The sequence below is a fragment of the Xenopus tropicalis genome, chromosome 3, assembly GCF_000004195.4.
Source record: "Xenopus tropicalis strain Nigerian chromosome 3, UCB_Xtro_10.0, whole genome shotgun sequence".
NCBI classification, from domain to species: Eukaryota; Metazoa; Chordata; class Amphibia; order Anura; family Pipidae; genus Xenopus; species Xenopus tropicalis.
In genome coordinates this window covers 107264628-107290045 of record NC_030679.2, presented here as the reverse complement: position 1 = coordinate 107290045, position 25418 = coordinate 107264628, and the positions used below count along the sequence as shown (strand labels likewise).

The 25418-nt window shown below is 38.1% G+C and overlaps 1 protein-coding gene across 11 annotated transcripts in view; it reads left to right on the top strand.

The window, feature by feature from the left end:
* The window catches only part of ppip5k1 (diphosphoinositol pentakisphosphate kinase 1), a 90163-nt gene that overhangs the window by 27060 nt on the left and 37685 nt on the right, over window positions 1-25418 (top strand). For all 11 annotated transcript variants that reach the window (XM_012959533.3, XM_012959531.3, XM_012959530.3 and 8 more), the window contains 17 exons: window positions 417-502; window positions 698-852; window positions 1900-2001; window positions 2083-2244; window positions 2604-2725; window positions 3255-3356; window positions 6249-6335; window positions 8592-8667; window positions 9706-9815; window positions 11689-11774; window positions 12418-12543; window positions 16790-16911; window positions 19165-19347; window positions 20008-20149; window positions 23037-23260; window positions 23911-24038; window positions 24928-25042. In XM_012959533.3, the coding sequence (XP_012814987.1) occupies window positions 417-502; window positions 698-852; window positions 1900-2001; window positions 2083-2244; window positions 2604-2725; window positions 3255-3356; window positions 6249-6335; window positions 8592-8667; window positions 9706-9815; window positions 11689-11774; window positions 12418-12543; window positions 16790-16911; window positions 19165-19347; window positions 20008-20149; window positions 23037-23260; window positions 23911-24038; window positions 24928-25042 (2128 nt within the window). The remainder of the gene's footprint in view (window positions 1-416; window positions 503-697; window positions 853-1899; window positions 2002-2082; window positions 2245-2603; window positions 2726-3254; window positions 3357-6248; window positions 6336-8591; window positions 8668-9705; window positions 9816-11688; window positions 11775-12417; window positions 12544-16789; window positions 16912-19164; window positions 19348-20007; window positions 20150-23036; window positions 23261-23910; window positions 24039-24927; window positions 25043-25418) is intronic.

The following is a 25418-nucleotide window of genomic DNA, read 5'->3' as shown; positions in this document are numbered from 1 at the left end:
GTAGTGTTGCCTAAGAACTCTTAGGGAAACATATAATCAACTATGGCACAATGTACATACTATTACAAGTAGGGATTAATGAAATATTATTCTCTGTATGTGTTCCTTATACCTCATATCATTTCTAGTTATGTGGTTCAACTAAGGCAGTCGTGTACTAAAAATGGAAATGGTTAAATGGTCAGGTTATAAGCAGATAAATATATTTGTAGTTGACTCCAAAAGAAGCTTTTCATTATTGACATCAGCATTAGTGGTAGGTGAAGAAGAGGTACCTGTCTGGCATACACTGTAATCAGGAATCATCATGTCTCTTAGCTTTATTATGCGTGCCAATGGATTCTGAAATTGTTGGCTTCATTCTTTAAAATTCCTGATTTTCTTTACTTTGTATTTTCTATCGCTATATGTTTCAGGAGAGAAGTTTATCGGATTCTGCAGCAGGAAGGTATAGATCTTCCTCGTTATGCTGTGCTTAATAGAGATCCTGATTGGCCAGAAGGTGGGTTTTAGTTCTGTAAAATAATGGTGGACTTAACGACACTCACTATCAGTTTTATTATTTATACAGCAATATTTCCTCCTTCTCATACCCAACTCTGTGCTATACTCCTGTTTTAATTACCCCATCCATGTTTCTAAAAATGATCTTTTTTTATTTTCCTTTTGAATTTAAATATGTTGTATCTACCCACAGAGTGTAACCTGGTAGAAGGAGAAGACCATGTTGAAGTTAATGGAGAAGTCTTTCCAAAGCCCTTTGTAGAAAAGCCAGTCAGTGCTGAAGACCACAATGTTTATATCTATTACCCAACATCTGCTGGGGGTGGTAGCCAGAGGCTGTTTAGAAAGGTATAAACAAACAATCTCCAGTGATCTATTAGCCATATGCATGGTGACGTATTATTTTTGTATTGTGATATATGCTTTGTGTATAATTTTGAGGGACAAGGAAAGTTGTAAATGACTACTACATTAATCACACAGACATTAGAAATATCATTACGGAAAACACACAGCTTTCTACTGTCCACAGGTACAGAATTCCAGTTATCTTTTCTCTGTGGAAAGCAGACTTATGTGACATTGGCTTGTTTCCTGTAATTTTAAAAAATACCTTATCAAGACAATATGCAAATGGTCTTCATTTTTAATTATCTGAGATTTTCTAATTATTTAGCTTTTTGTTCAGCAGCTCTTCAATTTGGCATTTTAGCAGCTATCTGGCTGCTGGGGTTTAATTTAACCTAACAACCAGGCTGTTGTTTGAAAAAGAGACAGTAATATGAATAAAGGAGGGCCTAAAGAGAAAGATAAGTTATAAAATATAACAATAACAATACAGTTCTATCCTCACAGATCAACAGTTTTTGGGCTGCTGAGAGTCAGTGACCCCCATTTGAAAGCTGTAGAGTTAGAAGAGGAAGACAAATAATTCAAAAACTATAAAAAATGAAGTCCAATTGAAAACTTGCTAAGAATAGGCTATTCTCACAAAAAGTGAACGTGAAGACAAACCACCACTTTAAATGTGCACTAATCAGACTGATTAAAGATGGCAGGCATAAGCTAAAAGCAATATAGGGGGCAACTATGGGGAGAGAAATAAGCATACAGGAATTATGTATATGGCAGTTCAGGAGAGCTGCTTCAGCCCTAACATCAAGAAATACGTTGTGAAAATGACTTTCCTTCTTCTTGATATTAAAACTTTGTTTGTTTGACAGGCATACTAACTGAAATAGTGCCTGTATCTTGCACTAATCTAATAACTGCTGCCAGTTTTTTGTTACTGTACCTCTCAGCCTAAGTCTGCCGTCATACAGTGACACGATATACCATGAAACTAACTCTTTATATCTTATGCACTGATGCATTTTCCGCTTATCTTACCGGCAGATTGGCAGCCGTAGCAGTGTATACTCATCAGAGAGCAGCGTACGAAAGACCGGATCATATATATATGAAGAATTCATGCCAACTGATGGCACTGATGTTAAGGTATATGTCCAACATGTGCTGAGCCTAAAATAATATCCACACACAAAAAAGTAATGATGCATTTGGTAAAATTTTCCTTAGGTCTACACTGTTGGTCCAGACTATGCACATGCAGAAGCGCGAAAATCACCTGCTTTAGATGGTAAGGTCGAACGTGACAGTGAGGGGAAGGAGATCCGATATCCTGTCATGCTGACGGCTATGGAAAAACTTGTTGCCCGTAAAGTCTGCTTGGCCTTTAAGGTAACATGATAAAAAATTAACAAGTGTTTAATTGCATATTGTAAAGCAGTTCATATACAGTAGATATATAAAGACTTTTGAAGAGAGGTTTATGCAATATTACAAATAATTAAAAAAAAAAAAAATACTGTACTAAACTAAAAGGACTACTTTTTTTTTTTTTTTTAAATAATTTCATTACATCACAGTGATGATCTTGCAAATTACAAATATTCCTTCAAGTGAAGTAAATTTAGTTTAATACAGTAAAAACAATGGCATGTTCAGTTTTTTTTTGTAAAAGAGTAGGAATTATAAACTATATTTTCCTGTGGAGCCTCATGGACACTGCTAAAAGATGCATATTTTCTTCATTTCAGCAAACTGTGTGTGGCTTTGATTTATTAAGAGCCAATGGACACTCATTTGTCTGTGATGTTAATGGTTTCAGCTTTGTGAAGAATTCCATGAAATACTATGATGACTGTGCCAAAATATTGGGGTATGTAGCTAACCATTGAAGAAACATCTTCAGTGATTACTCAGGAAGTCCAGTTGCTCTAGATTTATTTAAACTAGATATACCATGACCTGGATGAATGAAAATCTTCATAGTTACGTTGTTAACCTAGTTTTTCATATTACTTTTATAGCATAAAAATACAGGGTAGCTCTTACATGAATATAGGAATATAAAACAAAGTAAATATTCCATTATCCATTTATGGAATATAAAATATGCCTTATCTTATTGGTTTGCTCTTTGCCTTTAGGGCTGTGACACACGGGCCTTGAGAGGAAACCTCTGCAATTCAGGGAAATCGCGGCGCTGTTTATGCCATCCCACCGGCGATTTACATTTTCGCCGGTGGGATGGCATTTCGGGGACTAATCTCCCCCGTGTGCCACAGCCCTTAGCTATAGTCCCTGTTCTGTATTCCTCAATTAACCATAGCTTGCTTATTCTATGGAATAACAAAAATTCTGTTTTAAGATAACCTTGTTTGTTGTTGTTTTGAATTCTTTTATAGGAATATAATTATGAGGGAATTGGCGCCACAGTTCCATATTCCTTGGTCCATTCCAACAGAGGCAGAAGATATTCCTATAGTGCCAACCACATCTGGAACAATGTTTGTAACTTTTACTGCAATATGGATTATAATGTGTATAAACTGATTTGACTGTATTCCACTGATCAGGCAAAGTGCATGAACAAAACTGGCGAATGCCTTTAGACTGACTTTTAGGAACAACTAGCTGATAGTGCTCTTGAGAATGCATCCACATAGGATCACAGGTACGACTCCAGCCTTATCATAAAGTCCCCAAACAGGTGCTGATCTGTGCAGAGAAATAAATAGTAAGGGCAATGAAGGGGGAGTTGAGTAAAATTGTGATGCAGGTTGATTGTAGCATAGTTAATTAGATAGTTAAGTCCCTTTTGTGCATAAAGGATAAGTAAGCCTTTTATTTTATAATGCCTTAAAAACACCCTAAACAGCCCCCAATACCTTTATCCCTGCATTCAGTTTCACCCACCCAACTCCACTCACTTTTATTTTTTAAACTCTTCTCTCTTTGACTGTGTAGCCACTAGACTAGGAAGCAGCAGAAATAGAAATGACCTGTGTGTGCTGTAGAAACAAATTGAGACTGAATGCAGAAAGAAAGTTATGTTATACTGGGCACTATTTCAAGTGATTTTAGAGAGAGGAAAACGTTTAGTTATTTTATAAGGGAGATGTTGGTTATGATAAAACAGCAGAGAAAGATTGTGACAGTGGAGAAGAAGATGGTGCAGAATGAGATAAAATGTTCTTATGTAGAGGTGGGGTACAAGAATGGGTGACAGGAATAGGGCTGAGCTATACTGATTAAGGTGGGAAAGAAAACCTATGACAACTACAGTAGTAAAACCTTGAGAGGATAAATGTATGTTGTGCCATATTGATAATGGGGGAAACAAGAGTGGAATGACTGGAATGTAGTGCAATGTGGGTGGGGTAAAGGCTTATTAAGTATTAATGAGTAATTAAAATGCAATTTAGTGGAAAAATCTGAAAATAATCAGCAAAAAATCTTGCTAATAACATGTACACACCCATGCACTAAGATATAAAAAAGATTTGGGTGGAACAGGGGAAGTGTTTTGGCAGATGTTAAAGGGATTCTGTCAATGTTTATGGTGTACATTTTATTTCTAAATTACATTGTTTACATTGCAAATAATTCAGTAATTATGACATTCTGGCATAATAGTCAAGGTGTACTTTTTATTTCGTAATTACACTGTTTACATAACAAATAATTCATTTTGCCATTTAAAATTTTATTCTTGAACCAACAAATGTATTTTTTTAGCTGTATATTGGTGTGTAGGCGCCATCTCAGTGCATTGTGCCTGATTCTGAGCTTTCATACAGAGCCAGCACTTCACAATGCAACTGCTTTCAGATAACCTATTGTTTCTCCTACTCCCATGTAACTGGAGGATGCTTGAGCCAGATTTGGATTTCTACTATTGAATGTCTCATTTTCACTGTACAGGTGTCAGGAAGCTATTATCTTGCTAGGCCACCTGCATGGGGAGCCCCGGGAATGTTATTTAGTGTGTATGCGTGTAATGAGGGACGTAGGAGCAGTGGATGTGATGAGTGCTACAACATGTAGGGGGCTGTTTTTTTAAAAAGACTATTGTTTCCCGCAACCGCTGGTGGCCACCTCTGGTGGCGGAAGCAATTTTAGTGTGGAAGGTGCCCTTTAGGGCTGTGGCACACGGGGAGATTTGTCGCCGTTGTGGGAGACTAATCTCCCCGAAATGCCATCCCACCGGCTAAAATGTAAATCGCCGGTGGCATGGCATATGCAGCGCCGCGGTCGTCCTCTTGTGGCAACTTTGGCAAATCGCTGTGCCGCGTATGCCATCCCACCGGCGATGGGATGGCGTTTCGGGAGATTAGTCGCCTGCGACAAGTGAGATATGTTGCGCGGCGACTAATCTCCCCGTGTGCCACAGCCCTTAACGTTCAGGCTAAATGATGTCTGGCAAATGGAAACTTGTTTATACAGCTCACTGTGGTGTCCTGAATACAACAGAAAAGATAATGCTTTACTAGGTATTGTGTACCATTAAAAGCTAGCAAACTAGGTAAATAAAAGGTCAGATTGGCTCTGGATGCATATTTCCTGGCACATACAAAATCCACTCAAGAAGACTGGTAAACAGATCAAGATAGAAAACTAAGGGGCACATTTACTAATCCACGAACGTCCGAAAAGCGTCCGAATGGGTTTTTTCGTAATGATCGGTATTTTGCGACTTTTTCGCGAATTTTTCAAGCGCTCAATACGAAAAAGTCGCGACAATTCGCGAAAGTCATAATGGCTATGCAAAAGTCGCGACAATTCATGAAAGTCATAATGGCTATGCAAAAGTCGCGACAATTCACGAAAGTCATAATGGCTATGAAAAAGTCGCAACAATTCGCGCAAGTCGTAACGGCTACGAAAAAGTTGGAATGGTGACGAAAAAGTCGCAAAAAATAAGATTTTTCCCCATTCGGGATTCTGATTTGTGGATTAGTAAATCAGCCCCTAAATGTGGCTTAAAGATATAAGAAAGATGTAAGTAGGCCTGAATGGTATTGGGTATGGGGAAGTAGTTCTAATAGTTAGAGTAGATGGCTGCATATATAATAGGTCCCAGTTATAATTAGAAGAAATATTCTGGCAGTTATTTATCATTGCTAATTATTGCCAGTAAATAAAGATAAGGTTCATTTGTAAAGGTGCCGATGGTTGGGTGATGAAGTATGGGGGGTGAATAGTGGTTTTCATGGTTGGGGTGTTGCGTTTATAAGAACCAAAAGACTTAGGTAGTATAAACAATATATCATATATCTTGAATTAGTTAATGTTTGTATTTCAAGGAGCAATAAGGAGCATGTTCACTAATTCAACATCATCATGTTTAGTGCATATAATTTGCATTCTGAAAGTACATCATATTCTTTTTATCTCAGGATGGAGCTGCGATGTGTTATAGCGGTAATACGACATGGAGACCGCACACCAAAACAAAAGATGAAGATGGAAGTTCGGCATTCCAGGTTAGATTTTATTATGCAGAAATGAGTATTGCTGCAAATAATTTTAGAAGCTTTCTGATTCAAATGTGTTTGAACAGATGGGAGCCTTGTTGCATTGCAGCACTGTGAAAAGATACACTTATAGGAATACTACTGCCATTTTTTATTCTCCTTTTTCCAGCCTGTTTTTTTACTTGTATTGAAAATTCTCCTAAAAATCCTTTTGGTATTTTAAGTACGATTGCCTCCGAATACAAAACAATCGTATTTTTCCTAAGTTTTCGTACATTGCCTATTTTCGCCGATTTTTTTCGCTAATTTGTGCAACTTTTTTGTACTGTGTGTCAAAAATTACGCGACAAAATCGTATTGTCGGGCCGAGTACGAAAGTTTCGGATTCATTCAAGCATCGGTATGGTGAGTTTTCTTTGGCCAGGTTGAAGCTGCAGAGTGCCATTGATTCCTATGGGAGGCTTCCAAAATCATGCACTGAAGGATCAAAGTCAGAAAGGTTTTCCCACTGTTTACGGGAAATCATTCGGATACAAAAACTTTGTGACTTTCAGATCGCCAATACGATATTATCGTGACTAATATGATTTTTTGTAAGCAATCGATCATCAGAAATTATTGTATCTAATCAGAATTTTACCCATATCGGGATTCAAACTCGTACTTTGATGAATGTGCCCACATGAATAAACTCACATATACAAGCTCATACTTTCATACTGTACATCTGTTTTGGAGATTATAGACAGGTCAGCTCACTTTGTAATCTTGAACACTCTAGATACCTATAAGGTGGTGGGATGCTTACTATAATTGTATTGGTTCACGTGGCCTGCAGGCACCTGGGAATCTAAGAACATGTCTAGCCCCATGTCAAAACAAATCTGTTTGCCCTTTTCAAAAACAGATTTTATTGCAGGATTCTGCTGGAGGAGCTCTATTAAATGCACATTTTGTAAAAACAAACAAAAAAAAAAAAAAAACGTTTTCCCATGACAGCATCCCTTCAAGCAAGAGTGCAGGTGATACAGACAGTTGCCAGTACTGAAATCTGTTTTGTCCCTGATGAAATTAAAAATATGTATATGCAGCTTAAGACTGTTGCTCACAACCTTGCCAAATATTGTTCTTATTTAAAAGATTAAGGTAAAAAAGCTTCATCATGTCCTGTCCAATTTTCTCAGAGGGTAGAGCCCATGTGTGGTGGTTTCTAAAGCTTATTTGGCTGGATGGATTAGAAAGCTTACCTGCAGATCCAGTTGACTTTTCTTTTGTCTTGAGGTTAAAACTTGCAGCATGAGAATAGAGTTAAAGGAGAAAAAAACACAAAAAAATGAATATAGCTTAAAATATTTTATATACTGAACTTATAGCACCTTCTGAAGGTTTCAGCATATAGCCGTAATAATCTAGTCACAGGAGCTTCCCATCTTGGATTTTGTTAGGCATGCACATGCTCAGTGTGCTCCGGGCAGCTGTATGCTTATTCCATAGTATTAGCTAAGAAGGTTATCATTCTTCTTTTTTTATTATTTTGATAATTTTTTATTTTGAAATTTGTTCCGAGCAGCTGAATTATTATTCATAGTACAGGTATGGGATCTGTTAACAGAAAGTTCCAAATAACGGAAAGGCCATCTCCCATAGACTCCATTATAAGCAAATAATTCTAATTTTCAAAAATGATTTCCTTTTTCTCTGTAATAATAAAACAGTACCTTGTACTTGATCCCAACTAAGATATAGTTAATCGTTATTGAAGGCAAAACAAGCCTATTGGGTTTATTCAATATTTAAATGATTTTTAGTAGACTTAAGTTATGGAGATCCAAATTACGGAAAAATCCCTTATCTGGAAAACTCCAGGTCCCGAGCATTCTGGATAATGGGTCCCATACCTGTATTAGCTAAGAAGGTTTATCATTCTTCTCTTTTTATTATTTTGATAATTATTCCTTCCCTCTGCTATTTATACTTCTATATCTTCCCTTGCTTTCAATTATTTTTCAGCTGTGCTGTTACATGTTCTGCCCCTCTCATCAACCCTCTGGCCCATCAGAAACCGAACAGAAATTAATGCTTTGATATGTTTTGCCTGAATGTGTTTCTGTTAGTGTAAAGTGTTTGTTTATACATTACATAGCTACATAGGGTTGAAAAGGGCCACATTAGTAGTCACTTATTAATTTTGTTGCCTAATGCTTTCTTATCTTTGTTCCAAAAGGATTGCAGTGACTTAAAATTTTTTTTTGTTAATGTACCCAGATTTTTTGAATTATTTGAACGTTATGATGGTTACAAGACGGGGAAATTAAAACTGAAGAAACCGGAACAGTTACAGGTATGTTTCATTTTGCAGGTAATACTGAGATACAGTATGTAATGACCTATTAGAGGCTGTTTAAAATACATCTCTTGTTCCCCTTAATTAAACTAATATGGAAAACATCCAAAATATTTTTTTTTGTAAATTTGCAGAAATTCTCACAATAATTCTATCCATGCTTTGCTGCTTATAAGAGGTGAGGGTGCTAAGAGTCACGCTGGCATTGTGCCTCTGATATAATGGCTGAGATTAAAGAGGCAAGGCAGTATTGAGCTTGAGGTTAGAGAGTTTGCACAGTCCCCTTAAGAAACTCTCTGATTAAATGTGTTTGGGGTAAGGGACTGCCTTCTGTAATATCATTTCACCACTATCTATGCCTCTGACAGTTATCATGAAGACCAGGGATTTTACAAAAGGTATGCATAAACAAGTGTAATGAATTTAGTGTGTTACTATTTGTGGATATTGTGGATTAGATATTTTGTCTTATTTTGCCACCAGCCTTGCATCATTTCCAGAATTATATTTACATCCATGGTACCAGGAACTGTGAATTTCTTACACACCTTTTTAGGATGTTGGTATTTCTTATAACTCAAGGGCAAATTTGCCATAAATTCCCAGCAGTTGGACCTTTTCCACAGTGACAAACCACTTGCCCTCACAGGAACATTTTTTAATGACACATTTATCACTGCATTTTATATTTATGGTACAAGAAACAAATTATTTGGAAAACTGTACTCCCTGCTGCAGTTTATAATATTAGAAGCCACAGAAGATTTCCTTAACCATATAAAAGCACAAGGCCGCACGCAGAGAATCCTTTCCTACAGCTCTGAAACTATAAATACAGTGCTGGGATGACCATGTCCCCCTACCAGGGTTTTACCCAGAGTTCCAATCAGCTTAGTGGTTGAAAAGAGTAACTGTGCAAAATAATGAATACACACACTTTTTTCTGCTACTCACTACTTCATAATCCAGTATTTTGATACTTCACTGTCTCTTAATGAATTAACCATAGGCTGTTATGACTTAAATGTTAAACAGGAGGTGCTGGACATTGCCCGATTGCTGCTTGCAGAATTAGGAACGCACAATGACTGCGAAATAGAAGAAAGGAAATCCAAACTTGAACAGCTCAAAACTGTTCTGGAAATGTAAGTGGAAATTCAGTAAAACAGTTTATGTAGTAACCAGCCTGGTGTACGCAAAGCCCTAAGGACTTCTTTAACTATTGTATTTTCAGCAGACATTTATTGTCATTTTGTATCAATAAATTCTCCAGTGTTACAGCAGATGAAAAGATTGATTACATTAGTCTTGCATGTTTCCAAGATAAGACCAAGTAAAGGCATAAGAATAACACTAGTTTTAACCTTTACTACCTGAAAAGTTATAAATTGAACTTCCCAGCTTTGCCTATTCCTTCTGGACACATGGCAGCTTTCACAATTGATACTCTTTGGTGGCTATGTGGTGGACAGTGGGATACTTTCCTATTATTACCCTCCTCAGATTATGTCACATACAATATTAGACCTAATGTAATAAACTTATATAGGCCTGGATTTGTGGAGAGGCCACAAATTATGAAAATTTGAAAATCTGCTCCCATACAGAGCAATGGGGAACTTTAAATGACCGTGCATGTGCTCTAACGGGAGGGGCGCAAATGAGGGGCGGCCTCGGGGCGCCCGGATTTGAAATCCGTCGCTGTATATATACATCTCTCTACTGTTTCAGTCTTCCACTGAAGATTCATCTTATAACTGTCCCACTGTACCTTTTACTTTGTGTCAGATGCTACCTTAAAGTTTAATTTAAAGGAACAGTAACACAAAAAAAATTCTAGGGTATAAAAGTAATTCCAATATAATGTACTGCTGCCCTGCACTGTTACAACTGGTGTGTTTGCCTCGGAAACCCTACTATAGTTTATATAAACAAAGCTGCTGTGTAGCCAAGGGGGCAGCCATTCAAAGAAGTAAATGCACAGGCACATAGCAGGTAACAGATAAAACACTATTATATTACACAGAGCTTATCTGTTATCTGCTGTGCCTTGTGCCTTTTCTCCTTTTGTCCAAGGCTGCCCCCATGGCCACACAGAAGCCTATTTATATAAACTATAGCAGCGTTTTTCAACCACTGTTCCGCGGCACACTAGTGTGCCGCGAGATGTTGCCTGGTGTGCCGTAGGCAGGGCACCAATGTACTAGGGGGGCACTGCTCTTGGCACCAATGTACTAGGGGGGCACTGCTGCTGGGCACCAATGTACTAGGGGGGCACTGCTGCTGGGCACCAATGTACTAGGGGGGCACTGCTCTTGGCACCAATGTACTAGGGGGGCACTGCTGCTGGGCACCAATGTACTAGGGGGGCACTGCTCTTGGCACCAATGTACTAGGGGGGCACTGCTCTTGGCACCAATGTACTAGGGGGGCACTGCTGCTGGGCACCAATGTACTAGGGGGGCACTGCTGCTGGGCACCAATGTACTAGGGGGGCACTGCTCTTGGCACCAATGTACTAGGGGGGCACTGCTGCTGGGCACCAATGTACTAGGGGGGCACTGCTCTTGGCACCAATGTACTAGGGGGGCACTGCTCTTGGCACCAATGTACTAGGGGGGCACTGCTGCTGGGCACCAATGTACTAGGGGGGCACTGCTGCTGGGCACAGAGTTAAATTTTTTAACATTTTCTAATGGTGGTGTGCCTCGTGATTTTTTTCATGAAACAAGTGTGCCTTGGCCCAAAAAAGGTTGAAAAACACTGAACTATAGTAGCGTTTCTGTACCAAGCCCACAGCTTTTACCAGTATAGGGCATCAGTAAATGGACTTTATATATACACACACACACACACACATATATATATAGATTCATATATTTCATTTACCTTGAAAAAAACATTTATTTTTTTGGTGTTACTGTTCCTTTAAGGTCCCAGTCTATATTTCCATTATGTTTTTCTTCTGTAGTTTGTATTATAATTTATAAGGCTTGTTAAAACAATTTTATTTTGCAGGTATGGTCATTTCTCTGGCATTAACAGAAAAGTGCAGTTGACATATCTGCCCCATGGGCAGCCAAAAACATCCAGTGAGGAAGATGGTAAGGTTTAAAAGACTTTATTCTCAGTCCTTAAAATTTACATGTACGTTTGTGCTTAAAGGTTAGTTTCAGCATTTCCAAAAGCTTCTGCTACATCCTGCGTTGTTTCTCTTAGCAATGTGATAAATATGCCCCTGAAATGTTGGATGCAGAGATTACAAACTGAATAAAATGTAGTTTACCAGCTAATGCTTGTATGTGCAGCTGGCCCTAAACCAGTTGAGCCATAGTTCATTCTAATATCAAATGGTGAGGACCAGCCCCTCATTAGCCTCCTGCTTGCCTGCACCTAGAACCATTGTGTCGATCCCACACACAGTGCATTTTGGCAAAGAAACACAAGAGGTTGCATTTCAGAGCCGATATCTGCTGCATGTGCCTGCACCCGGACCGACACAATGGTTCTAGGTTCAGGTAAGGTAGGAGGCTGATGACAGCAGAGGGGCTGATTTTCAGTCTTGTATTTCCGCAAGCAAAGAATCAGCCTTATATTGGGGTAGAGGAAACAATTTGTAATGGCTGTGGCTTGCACTTTAAACACAAAGGGAGAATGTCTCCTGGCTGCCACAGAGATTGTGTTACTAGACCATTGTTAGTATGTTGGTTAATGATACTAAAGTTAACTTGAGTTTGCACCCCACAGATGCCAGAAAGGATTCACCTTCCCTTTTGTTAGTGTTGAAATGGGGTGGTGAATTGACCCCCGCTGGAAGAGTACAGGCTGAGGAACTTGGTCGAGCATTTCGTTGTATGTACCCAGGAGGACAAGGTTGGCAGCTTTTTAATGTGTATACTTTTTTAACTCTGCTTGAAATTTAAAAGGGTTGGTTCACCTTATAAATAACTTTTAGTATGAGGTAGGGTGCAGTATTCAATTTGCATTTTTATTTATTTTTTTTCATTTTAAACATCTAAGATATTAGACCTCATTTTCCACCCCAGTGGACACAAGTGCAAGAGCACTAGGTGGCACAGAGAGCACCCCTTAGTTCTCATTTTGCAGCCCTTGCGCCGCCCGACTCTATGCAAAGCGCAGCATTGGGAGGTGCACCCTCACACTGTCCCTTCCTTCTGCCTTAAAACAAGTGGTAAGGACAGGGCTCTGATGCAGCCTGCACCTCCTACCGCTCCATACCTGCCATGCCTGAATGATGGGCAAGTTATGTTGTTGTAGAGGGGAACACCTACATGCCTCCCGTTTGCCTTATTTGAATCGAGTGCTGCCTAATGTAATTATTCTTGAAACCAGGTAGCAGTTAGGAGGCCAAAATGGAAGATCAATGAGAGATGGGCAGAGAAAGATAAGTGATTACAAAAAAACAGTAAAATGTAACCCTTACAAAATAGGGAGAATAGGATGATAATTCATCCAGAAAAAACTAAATAAATAATGAAAAAGCTTAGAATTGAATATGTAAAGTACTCAAAGTTAATATAAATGTGAGCATTCCCTTTTAATGTCATTTTATATTCTGTAAGCTTTTCTTCAGTGTCTTCTACAGTACTCCTATTCATTTTATGTTGCTTCTTATAACTGCTTCAATTTTCTTTTTTCAGAGCACGTTCATTTTGGTTAATTAAGCAACCTTTCCTCATTGTTACATGTTTTTCGGAAAAATTGTCAACAGTGATTAAAATTATTGCCAGTGGGAAAGTGTTTTGGGAGCGGTAGTGAATATTTATCGCAGACAACTAATCTCCTCATGTGCCAGTACCCTAAGTAGCAGAGGTTTCTCTGTTGTTTACATCTCATTAATGAGTATTACTCTGTCCTTTCTTTGTTGTATCAACCTATTTTAGTGGATGGTAACATCCCGGCTTTGGGCTGTAGCTCCCCTATAGACTGCGGTAAGAGCCAAGAATGCCAGTGTGATATGCACAGTCCCCATACATGCATCTGGGGAACTTTTTCTTATTATTGTACTAAACACAATTTCAGGAAACTAATGTCCTTTTTGAATTGAGTTTTTTTTTTTGTTCTTAACCTTTCTCTCTAACTCAGGGCTATCCAACAGGTGGCATATGATATCACAGGCACCCAGCACCTATTTACAAAATAGGTTTTACATGATCAGCACCGAAAATGTTGGATAGCGCTATTCTAACTGGTTGTGGTATATATCCTATGATAAATCCAGACCAACAGGTTACATAAAGCATGTTTTCTGAGATGTAGGTTATTATTGAACTGATGGAATTTACAGTGCCTATAGAAAGTTAGCTCCTTATTTTAAAAATGTAACCTTTTTCGTGAGGACTGAAACTAAAATCTATATCAATTATTTTTTGTTCCTTCTTTTCATAGTCTATAACATTGATCTTCCAATTAAATTAATTGCATAGTTCAATCATACTGCTTATATCTTGTACAAATGAGATGTTGCCTGTATGAATGTTTGGCACAACAGGACATTCCCTAGGTCTCACTACCTTTCAGAACTTTGACTCAGCAAGGAGTCTGATTAACTCATGTAGCAATAAACCAATAGGAACTCTGGAATCTGGTTTTATAACCAATACTTGTGCACAAAATCAAACACTCTCCTTACAAAGAATTTTGTGCGAAATTTTTTTATACTTTTTCTGACCTGCGCACAGTTTTTAAAAAATTGTCCAAAAGAAATGTTTTTCTTGCACACACAGCCAAGAAGAAGTTTGAGGGAAATGTGCTTGTGGGGTATACGGTTTAACAACTACACCCAGTTTGGCTGTCATAATGAGAATATATATTTAACAAACAAAACGTAAGCAATAAGAAATAACATAGTATAACAGAAGACATACAGTAGATGTCAGTCATAAATTGCACCTAAGAGGTCTGTCAGTAGTTCACAGATCCAGTATTACAGATGGTTATCAATATCCCATATGGATTTGGTGTTTAATGAACCCTTGATGTAGTTTTATCCATTTATTGCACTTTGAGCATATGCTTTTTATTTATAGTATATTGAAAACCAATCCCTCCCCTTGATCTTGACTAAACCCCCTACAAAGACATGATTTCAAGATGCTATTAAACCTTACTATGCTTTTGGATATTAAATGAAATGACCCACTGACTGGAAAACAGCAGTAGCATAATGCATTCAAAAAGCTAAGGCAAAATTGCACCCCCAGAATGTACATTTGGATAGGTTGCTGATCGCTTCTTTAAACAATGGAGCTCACTTATGCAGAGCATAAGGTGGGTAATGGAGTAACAGTTACATTAGGCAATCATGTCTGAAGTGTTATTCTGCGGAGTGGAACTTCATTTAGTACTCTGTTTTCCACTCTCCTGTCTCTCAGTATTATAAAAGGCTTATTTGTCCCATCTGTCCTGATACCTTTAAAGATAAAATAACTTTTTCTAAAATCCCTTTTTCTCCTACATACAGGAGATGGCATGGCTTGGCATGTCTGTTATATCTTCTGGGTTTGACATACTGATTACAATTTGTTTATCTTGTTCTATAGGTTACAATATAGCTGTATAATTGTTAATGATACTAAGCAGAATCATCATCCTATAATGGATTACTTTATGCTACTGTCATTTGTCTTTCTAAAGACAAATAAAAAAAGGATGAACAGAAACATAAATCATTAACAACAACAACATTTTTTTCTTATACAATAGTTTGTATATAGAGCTAGGATATTATATGTCAGTTCCTTCTATACATATTTCTCTAAAGCGTTGGGACAGTTGCACTCAAATCACTAATTGTCCAACCCAGTTTGCTTAGCTTTACTACAGGTATGGGATCCCCTATCTGGAAACACTTTTTCCAGAAACCTCAGAATTACAAGAAAGCCATCTCCAACAGAGTCCATTTTAAGCAAATAATTCTAATTTTTAAAAATGTTTTTTTATTTCTCTGTAACAGTCACTAAGCTAATGATGTGGCAAAACAATCCTGATTGGTTTATTTAATGTTTAAATGTTTTTTGCAGACTTAAGGTATGGTGATCCAAATTATGGAAAAATCCCTTTCCAGATCTCCAAAACCCCAGGTCCCAAGTATTCCAGATAATAGATTCTATACCTGTACTGATATATTGTCATGCAATAGCTCCAAATAATTCAATTGTTGCAGGGAAATACTATTTGATCCTCCTTTAGTACAGAAAAGGGCCAATTTGATAACTGCATGTAATTTTAGCATGGATATATTGCCTTAAACTAATATCTGCATTTTATGAAACCCACACCTGCACACATATATTTATATACTGTATATATGTAGTAATTATAACATGCCAGTAATTAATAAGGGTATTTGAAGGGTATATGATTTTATTTTGTATCTTTTGTTAACCTTACTTAGCATTTGGATAGAATTTTAACTTTTGCCCTAATATGTAGGCATGGCCAGTGCTTCTCATTCAGTATTTGACTCTGGGCAGTTTATGTATTATGAAGGTGCTGCACCCAAGACAACTGAACCCTGCATATTCCACTTCTGACTTCTTTACACTCTTTGTGGATGCAACAAAACCAGGGTGAAATACCCATACACTTCTCTCCTTACAGTAACTTCCAGTTCTGAAACAAATTCTTCCCTTTTCTTCTTAATAAACTGGTTTTAATACCAGGAACTCTTTGGAAACAACAAAACAGTGGAAAATGTTTTATTAGGTGTAGCTTTCCATAGGCACTGTATGTTATTTTTTATCCCTTTACTAGTTTTGGAAGAAACAGGTAAAATACACTCAATAACTGTCTTTTCTGTGACAGTTACTGAATCAAGCTGGTTTGTGTGGCACCAGGTGTCTCTGTTTTTATTGTATAGTGATATTACATAAACACAGCTTCATTCAAACTTGGTATTTTATGCAAGCACCTAATGTCTTTTGCATCCAAAACTACTGCCCAGAATTGCTTTGTTTTTCCCCTGAAAATTAAATATGGATATACATTTTTTGTGCTCTTTTGGGTAAACCAGGTTAAATAGTCTCCTATGAAATAACTTATTCTACTACCTGTACCTGTACTGCCTAAAAGTGTTTACTTAACTTGTACATTGTAGGAGATTACGCTGGATTCCCTGGCTGTGGGTTGCTTCGCTTGCATAGCACATACCGCCATGATCTGAAAATATATGCATCCGATGAAGGACGAGTGCAAATGACAGCTGCAGCTTTTGCAAAGGTGTTTATTTAACAAAAATAAGTTATTTATTTACTGTATGTATGTGTGTACATGTGCTCTCTCTCTAGACCAATAACTTTGTGAGTTTCTTCTAGACTGTCCATCTTCTCCCTACTCTCCAATAACAAAACAGCTTCATTTTGTGTAAAGGTATATGCCAAATATTTATGCTTTACAGGGCACTGTCTATGCCTTCCTCAAGTTCTACTCAAGTATGGGTAAATGGTATTGGTCAGCTTTATGTGGACTATGTAGGAAAGCTCCCTAGTTTGCTCTTTCTAAGCTAAATACTGCAGTTACAGAGGGGGGCCGTGGATATCCAATCCAATATTTATATTACCCAGTCAGCCAACGTTATTACATTCACTGGTGGTTTTACCAAGATTCCTACAATTCCAATCTTTTACTGCAGGCCACCATGGCTGAATAAGTGGAAAATCTCAAATATATAGCATTCAGTAATAAGAGTGATATCCCTAACAAACAACCAATGATTACCACCCACTATGAAGCCTGGAGGCATGTTTACTCCTAGCTACACCTTGCTCACCTACATGAGATTGCCTTGTGGATGGATTAAAACTCTGGGTGATGCTGTTCCTGCTGTTTTTCTTGTTACTAAAGAACAATTAGCAGAGCATAGCCAGGGTCCAGTCATTTCTGTATTTCCCTACATGCAGTTCAGACACCCATCTCTGGCTCGATTTTCCAAACTGGCCCCGCTTTTCAGACTTTGATGTTTGAAGCCACCTTAACAGATACCCTTTCACTTAGGCTAACAAGAAGTGGGAGTAAGACTTTCCTATATTCCTATATTCTATGAGAATTCCTGAGAGGAAGGTAATCAGAAAGCCTAGCAGTATCTGATACCTACATGAATATATTAAATCAATTTAAAGGGGCCTGTCACCCTAAGAAACAATTCCAAATCCCTATCTATTGTGTTAGTCAAGCAAAAAATGTACTTACATTATATGATATTGGAATTCACAACTACAGCAAGCAGGCAGGTGCCATTTTGTGAACACTGTCACTTAGACAAGCTTTGCATCATCTTTAAGTCTGATGCAGTACAAACGGGATGTCATGCTCATGTTAAACAATTATAGACAGTGAGTAGACAGGGGAAAAAGTGAGGAGGCAGTGACATCAAGGAAGTGCAGAATGAAAAGTAAAAGTGATTGATATGCCTCAGACATAGACGCAGGGCAGGCAATATATGACTGACAATATATGATTTTTTTTTAAATATGTTCATAACAGGTATGGATGTTTTAATAAAAAAAAGAATTTGGGTTTCATGTTTAATTTGAAGAGGATACAAAGCTTGCCTTAATAACAGTGCCCACAAAATGGCACCTGCCTGTTTGCTGTGATGGCGAAATTCCAAGACTGAAGGAAACAAGATTTACATTATTAGTGCAAGTGAAGTTAATTTTGCTTGACAAACAAAATAGAAAAGAATTTGGAATTATTTCTTAATTAATTAATAATGACCAATCTCATTTAATTAACGTATATATGCCCAGGGACTGTCCTTAGAAATATGACAAAATATGTGAGAACTGTATTCCTACCACAGGGTAACAGGGCTCTCATGTTTATACAACGGAATCATATCATTATCATGTGTATAGCCAGGGGTATAGACCTCAGTAGTTACACATTCTGCAGTAAATATTTGTTGGCTTATGACCTAAAGGTTCTTTTTACTTTACAACCTCTTATTGCTATGACTGTTGTACCTGTGCTACTATGACTTCTCCCTCCCTTCCTCTCCTCCCCCTACAGTTAATCCTGTTAAGAAAACATACTTTAGTAAAGGGTAATATTTTATTCTTTATATACTGTAGTAGGTCTGGTAACATATGAGCCCAGGTTGTTAACTAGAATACCTTTGTAAATAAGTGTTAAAAATGTTATGATCTTTATTATTATATAGTTATCAGTCAACAGTGCCTCCTAGGTGTGTGGGCTAAATTATACCAATTGAAGCCAAAAAGAGTTGTGGCTAGCAGCCAATATAATCTGTCTCTGAACTGTGTTGCTAAATGATTGCTGGGGCATAGCTGATGCTTTACTTATTAGAAAAAGGATAATTGCAGCTAAGAGAAAACAACAGACCACCTGTGATTTCCCCAGGTTTATTATAAAATGAAGCTTGTTATGTCTTTTTATTTTAATAAAATACAATTTGATGCAATTTGGTAGATAAACTAATCATACAGTTTTAATGGTATTCCTTATATCCAGGGTCTTCTGGCACTAGAAGGAGAACTTACACCAATTCTGGTCCAGATGGTTAAAAGTGCAAACATGAATGGACTCCTGGACAGTGATAGCGACTCCCTTAGCAGTTGTCAGCAAAAAGTAAAGGCCCGTTTGCATGAAATCATGCAGAAGGATAAGGAGTTCTCAGAGGAAGAGCAGGAAAAGGTAATTCTGCTTTCTAAGTTTACACATTAAAAAAATATTGTTGGTATTTGCTATAATATGGCTGAGGCTAAACGTTGCCCAACCTTTAAAGGCTTCCTTGAGTTTGGAGTTGGAGTTGGCTAAATGATATGTATAGGTTCATTTATATTCCTCTGTAATCAGATATTATATGTCTTTGGATGCTTGGGGTCATTTAAAGGTATAACGTGAACAACATCTTGCCACATTTTTAATCAGGGTCAGGTAATGTATGAACCAACTTGGGCTGCTGCTACACTGAAAATTCCCTGAAGAATTATTTTTTTTTTTTTTTGTCTCAAATTAGTCATGCAAAATATACATTTCTGCTTATATGTAGAAATGCCAATAAAAAGAAAGGGAATCATTTTCAGGAAGATAAGTTTACACACTTAATTGATTACTGATTTTTATTGCGGAGGAATTTGGAAGAAAGGCATATTTTGAAATGTCATGTCAGCCTAGGGTGCTTACTAAAAGTGGTTCATCACCCTAATAGAGCTCTACCTGATCTTTAAATCTCTAGATGACATTATAATGCTTATGATTGGTTCTGTTCTATTTACCTGACTGGCAGGTACACGTGATAGTTATGATCACCTGCAACGCTTGATAACAACCTTTCTACTTTCTCCTTTTCAGCTGGCTCCTACAAGCAGCACATCTATAGTAAACTCCATGGAGTGTATTCAAAATCCTGTGAAAACATGTGACAGTGTGTATTCCCTCATTGAAAACCTTACTTCTCAAATTCAAAAACGCCTGGAAGACCCCAAATCTGCTGGTGAATATTCATAAACTAGTTTCTGTGTTTTTGTATTATATACAAATACATATATTATAAGCAAAATGTACATATTATTTCTTATTAGAATTACAAATATTATTTAGAGTAGAACACAGATAATCTCACTGCATAATGCATTTCTATTTATTTGTGCCCTGTTTATCCCAAGAAATAACACATAGATTTTTTGTAATTAAAATGATAGCCAAAAAGTATGTTCAGCACAATCCCTAGTCATTGGACACAAAGGGGTATAATTCACTTTTAAGGAATCATTTGTTAAAAAGCATTAAAATATTGTATACCCTGAACAGTCATGGAATTCTCAAGAATGCTTGAATTCTCAAGTTTCCTTATTAAAGTGTATGGGACCAACCATAATGCCTATATATAACCTGCCTAACTACTAGTTGCTCCAGAGGAAGGCAAAAAACTCCATCTGAAGCCTCTCTAATTTGCTGCAGAGAGGAATAAATCTCTCTCTGACTCCAAGATGGCAATCGGACCAGTCCCTGGATCAACTTGTACTAAGAGCTATCTCCCATACCCCTGTATTCCCTCACTTGTACTGAGAGCTATCTCCCATAACCCTGTATTCCCTCACTTGTACTGAGAGCTATCTCCCATAACCCTGTATTCCCTCACTTGTACTAAGAGCTATCTCCCCTACCCCTGTATTCCCTCACTTGTACTGAGAGCTATCCCCCCTACCCCTGTATTCCCTCACTTGTACTGAGAGCTATCTCCCCTACCCCTGTATTCCCTCACTTGTACTGAGAGCTATCTCCCCTACCCCTGTATTCCCTCACTTGTACTGAGAGCTATCCCCCCTACCCCTGTATTCCCTCACTTGTACTAAGAGCTATCTCCCATAACCCTGTATTCCCTCACTTGTACTTAGAGCTATCCCCCCTACCCCTGTATTCCCTCACTTGTACTGAGAGCTATCTCCCCTACCCCTGTATTCCCTCACTTGTACTGAGAGCTATCTCCCCTACCCCTGTATTCCCTCACTTGTACTGAGAGCTATCTCCCATACCCCTGTATTCCCTCACTTGTACTGAGAGCTATCTCCCATACCCCTGTATTCCCTCACTTGTACTGAGAGCTATCTCCCATAACCCTGTATTCCCTCACTTGTACTGAGAGCTATCTCCCATACCCCTGTATTCCCTCACTTGTACTGAGAGCTATCTCCCATAACCCTGTATTCCCTCACTTGTACTGAGAGCTACCTCCCATAACCCTGTATTCCCTCACTTGTACTGAGAGCTATCTCCCATAACCCTGTATTCCCTCACTTGTACTGAGAGCTATCTCCCATACCCCTGTATTCCCTCACTTGTACTGAGAGCTATCTCCCATAACCCTGTATTCCCTCACTTGTACTGAGAGCTATCTCCCCTACCCCTGTATTCCCTCACTTGTACTGAGAGCTATCTCCCCTACCCCTGTATTCCCTCACTTGTACTGAGAGCTATCCCCCCTACCCCTGTATTCCCTCACTTGTACTAAGAGCTATCTCCCATAACCCTGTATTCCCTCACTTGTACTAAGAGCTATCTCCCCTACCCCTGTATTCCCTCACTTGTACTTAGAGCTATCCCCCCTACCCCTGTATTCCCTCACTTGTACTGAGAGCTATCTTCCATAACCCTGTATTCCCTCACTTGTACTGAGAGCTATCTCCCATACCCCTATATTCCCTCACTTGTACTGAGAGCTATCTCCCATAACCCTGTATTCCCTCACTTGTACTGAGAGCTATCTCCCCTACCCCTGTATTCCCTCACTTGTACTGAGAGCTATCTCCCCTACCCCTGTATTCCCTCACTTGTACTGAGAGCTATCCCCCCTACCCCTGTATTCCCTCACTTGTACTAAGAGCTATCTCCCATACCCCTGTATTCCCTCACTTGTACTGAGAGCTATCTCCCATACCCCTGTATTCCCTCACTTGTACTGAGAGCTATCTCCCATAACCCTGTATTCCCTCACTTGTACTGAGAGCTATCTCCCCTACCCCTGTATTCCCTCACTTGTACTGAGAGCTATCTCCCCTACCCCTGTATTCCCTCACTTGTACTGAGAGCTATCCCCCCTACCCCTGTATTCCCTCACTTGTACTAAGAGCTATCTCCCATAACCCTGTATTCCCTCACTTGTACTTAGTACAAGTGAGGGAATACAGGGGTAGGGGGGATAGCTCTAAGTACAAGTGAGGGAATACAGGGTTATGGGAGATAGCTCTTAGTACAAGTGAGGGAATACAGGGGTATGGGAGATAGCTCTTAGTACAAGTGAGGGAATACAGGGGTAGGGGGGATAGCTCTAAGTACAAGTGAGGGAATACAGGGTTATGGGAGATAGCTCTTAGTACAAGTGAGGGAATACAGGGGTAGGGGGGATAGCTCTAAGAGCTATCTCCCATAACCCTGTATTCCCTCACTTGTACTGAGAGCTATCCCCCTACCCCTGTATTCCCTCACTTGTACTGAGAGCTATCTCCCCTACCCCTGTATTCCCTCACTTGTACTGAGAGCTATCCCCCTACCCCTGTATTCCCTCACTTGTACTGAGAGCTATCTCCCCTACCCCTGTATTCCCTCACTTGTACTGAGAGCTATCTCCTATAACCCTGTATTCCCTCACTTGCTAAAAAGCCATCCAACCCCTTCTTGAAGCTTGATAGTAATAATTATTCCGATCAGCCCTTAATCTAATAGACATCTACCTGATCTTTAAATATATTTACATTTTATTTAGTTTCTCTTAAATATTGGTATTCATAAATATGTAATTTATTTTTAAGTGAAATAAAAAGGACGCATAAGCTTTGCTTAAGGCAATTTTGATTTACAAACTGGATTGGTTTTGCTTCTAGATCTGCAGCTGTACCACAGCGAGACCTTAGAATTGATGCTTCAACGATGGAGCAAGTTGGAGAGAGATTTTCGCATGAAGAATGGGCGTTATGACATCAGCAAAATCCCTGATATCTATGATTGTGTTAAATATGATGTTCAACATAACAGCTCTCTGAAACTGGAAGGGACAGACGAACTTTTCAAGATTTCAAAATCACTTGCAGATATTATAATTCCACAGGTAGATTTTTCACTGCTAAAAAGGAAGGAAGCATGTTTTTTTAAGTATTAAAATTTCTCGTTCTCTTTTTCTGTGTATTCACTTCTGCTTTAATCCTATAGTGCAGGGTGTTTATCCAGCTGTTTTTTCTATCCCTCTCGTACAGTAAGGAGAGGTTAAAATGTTGTGTTTTTCCTGCACCGTGAAACTATTTTTTCATCTATGGAAACTTTTTTTCATGACTTTTAGACAACATTAAAAGTTACAAAAAGTTTTTCCAACTTTCCTTTTCCAGTGCTTGAGTTGATCGGGCATGTTTGATTTTCCCATCAGATTGAAGACCGCATTGGCTCATTGATGCGGTCCTCACCCTGATGCCCTTTATCCCCGTTGTTGTGATACGATCATTAGACTGGGCATATCAGGACAAATGCACTTGTTTGGTGAGATCTTATATAAGTATTGCCAGCTTACGTTTTTGCATTCCATTTAGATGATGGAAAGAATATGTTAATGTATATATGCAATGAGTTCCAGTGATTGTTGGCAGTCAAAGGGTTAAAAGATGGCCATTTGTTTCAGCATGAATACACTTGTGTCTTTTTTTTTAACCAGTGCGACTTCTGTTATTTTATCTGTGTGTTCTCCTGACAACCAATTTAATGTTATAGGAATACGGGATAAATAAAGAGGAAAAACTGGAGATTGCCGTGGGATATTGCCTTCCTCTGATTAAAAAAATTCAGCTGGACCTACAGCGAACACATGAGGATGAGTCTGTAAACAAACTGCACCCCCTGTAAGATTCTCTTTAACCCAATTTTTTTTTAAATAATCACAGAGTGATTCTGAATATATGGCTATATGTGCTACTTAAATAATTCTCATACTTGTACAGTATATGAGAACAATATTATGCAGCTTGTACTTTAAAATGTAAATTATATTTAAACTGTTGGGTTTTACTTCCCCAAATATGTTTTATTCTTCTCTCGCCCACCCTTCTCCCTTTTGGCCCATCACTAGAATCTGTTACTTTTCTTGTTATATACCTACTCCTAGTAATTCCCTACTACCTTTTCCCAGAGTGCATCTGCATCTCTCTACTGCTAGTTTGTTTGCTAATACAGAAACATGCTTTATGGAATGCTCGTGACCTGGGGTTTTCCAGATAACGGGTTTTTCTGTAATTTGGATAACCATATGTAAAGTCTGCTAGAAAATTATTTAACCATTATATTAATCCAATAGGATTGTTTTCCTCCAATAAGGAGTAATTATATCTAATTTGGGATCAAGTACAAGGTACTGTTTTATTATTACAGAGAAATAGGAAATCATTAAAAAAAATGTTTAAGATGATTAAAATGGAGTCCCATAATTCGTAACTTTCTGCATAATGGGTTTCGGAATAAGAGATCTCGTACCTGTACTAAATTGTCCCCAGGATTTGCACATGCAGTAGATGCAGAGAAAACTCTTTCTGACTCAAAGTGAGCAGAAAACCCCCAAAAAGTCTACTAATAGGTCTTTAGCACTATTTGTGATCATTTTTTATGACTAAATCAAAAAAGGCCTTCTGCTAAAACCTATAAGTATTACAGGTATAACATGCCATTGAAGTTGTAGTTTTTGTTTTTTTAATTAAGATATTAAAAGTTCTAATGAATATTTTTTCCTTGCATTAGTTATTCCAGAGGGGTTTTATCTCCTGGACGCCACGTTCGAACACGGTTATACTTCACCAGCGAAAGCCATGTACATTCTTTATTAAGTATATTTCGCTATGGGGGACTCTTGGATGTAAGTCATGTTTAATCACCTTATTACAGTTTACATTACTGTCAGCACAAGGGTATTCTGTATTTGATTTATTTCCCTTAATAGAAAAATCCTGAAAATTCATAAATATACCCTAGTATTGAAACGATTTTTGTTTTCAACTTTTTTTTCCATCAACTGAATTATGTTTTACAGATGTGCAAATGTCTGGGTTCTTCTAGGTCCCTTTTTTATTCCTAACCTATTGTTTTGACAAAAAATATATTTTGTCACAATTATATACAAATTTGCTTATTGATTTTTAAATTTGACTGAATACCTGCCTGCCGCAAAATATTTGGCTTACCATGCAGAATCCGAACCCTAGTTGATCCTAGTTCTTCACTTGCCAATACAT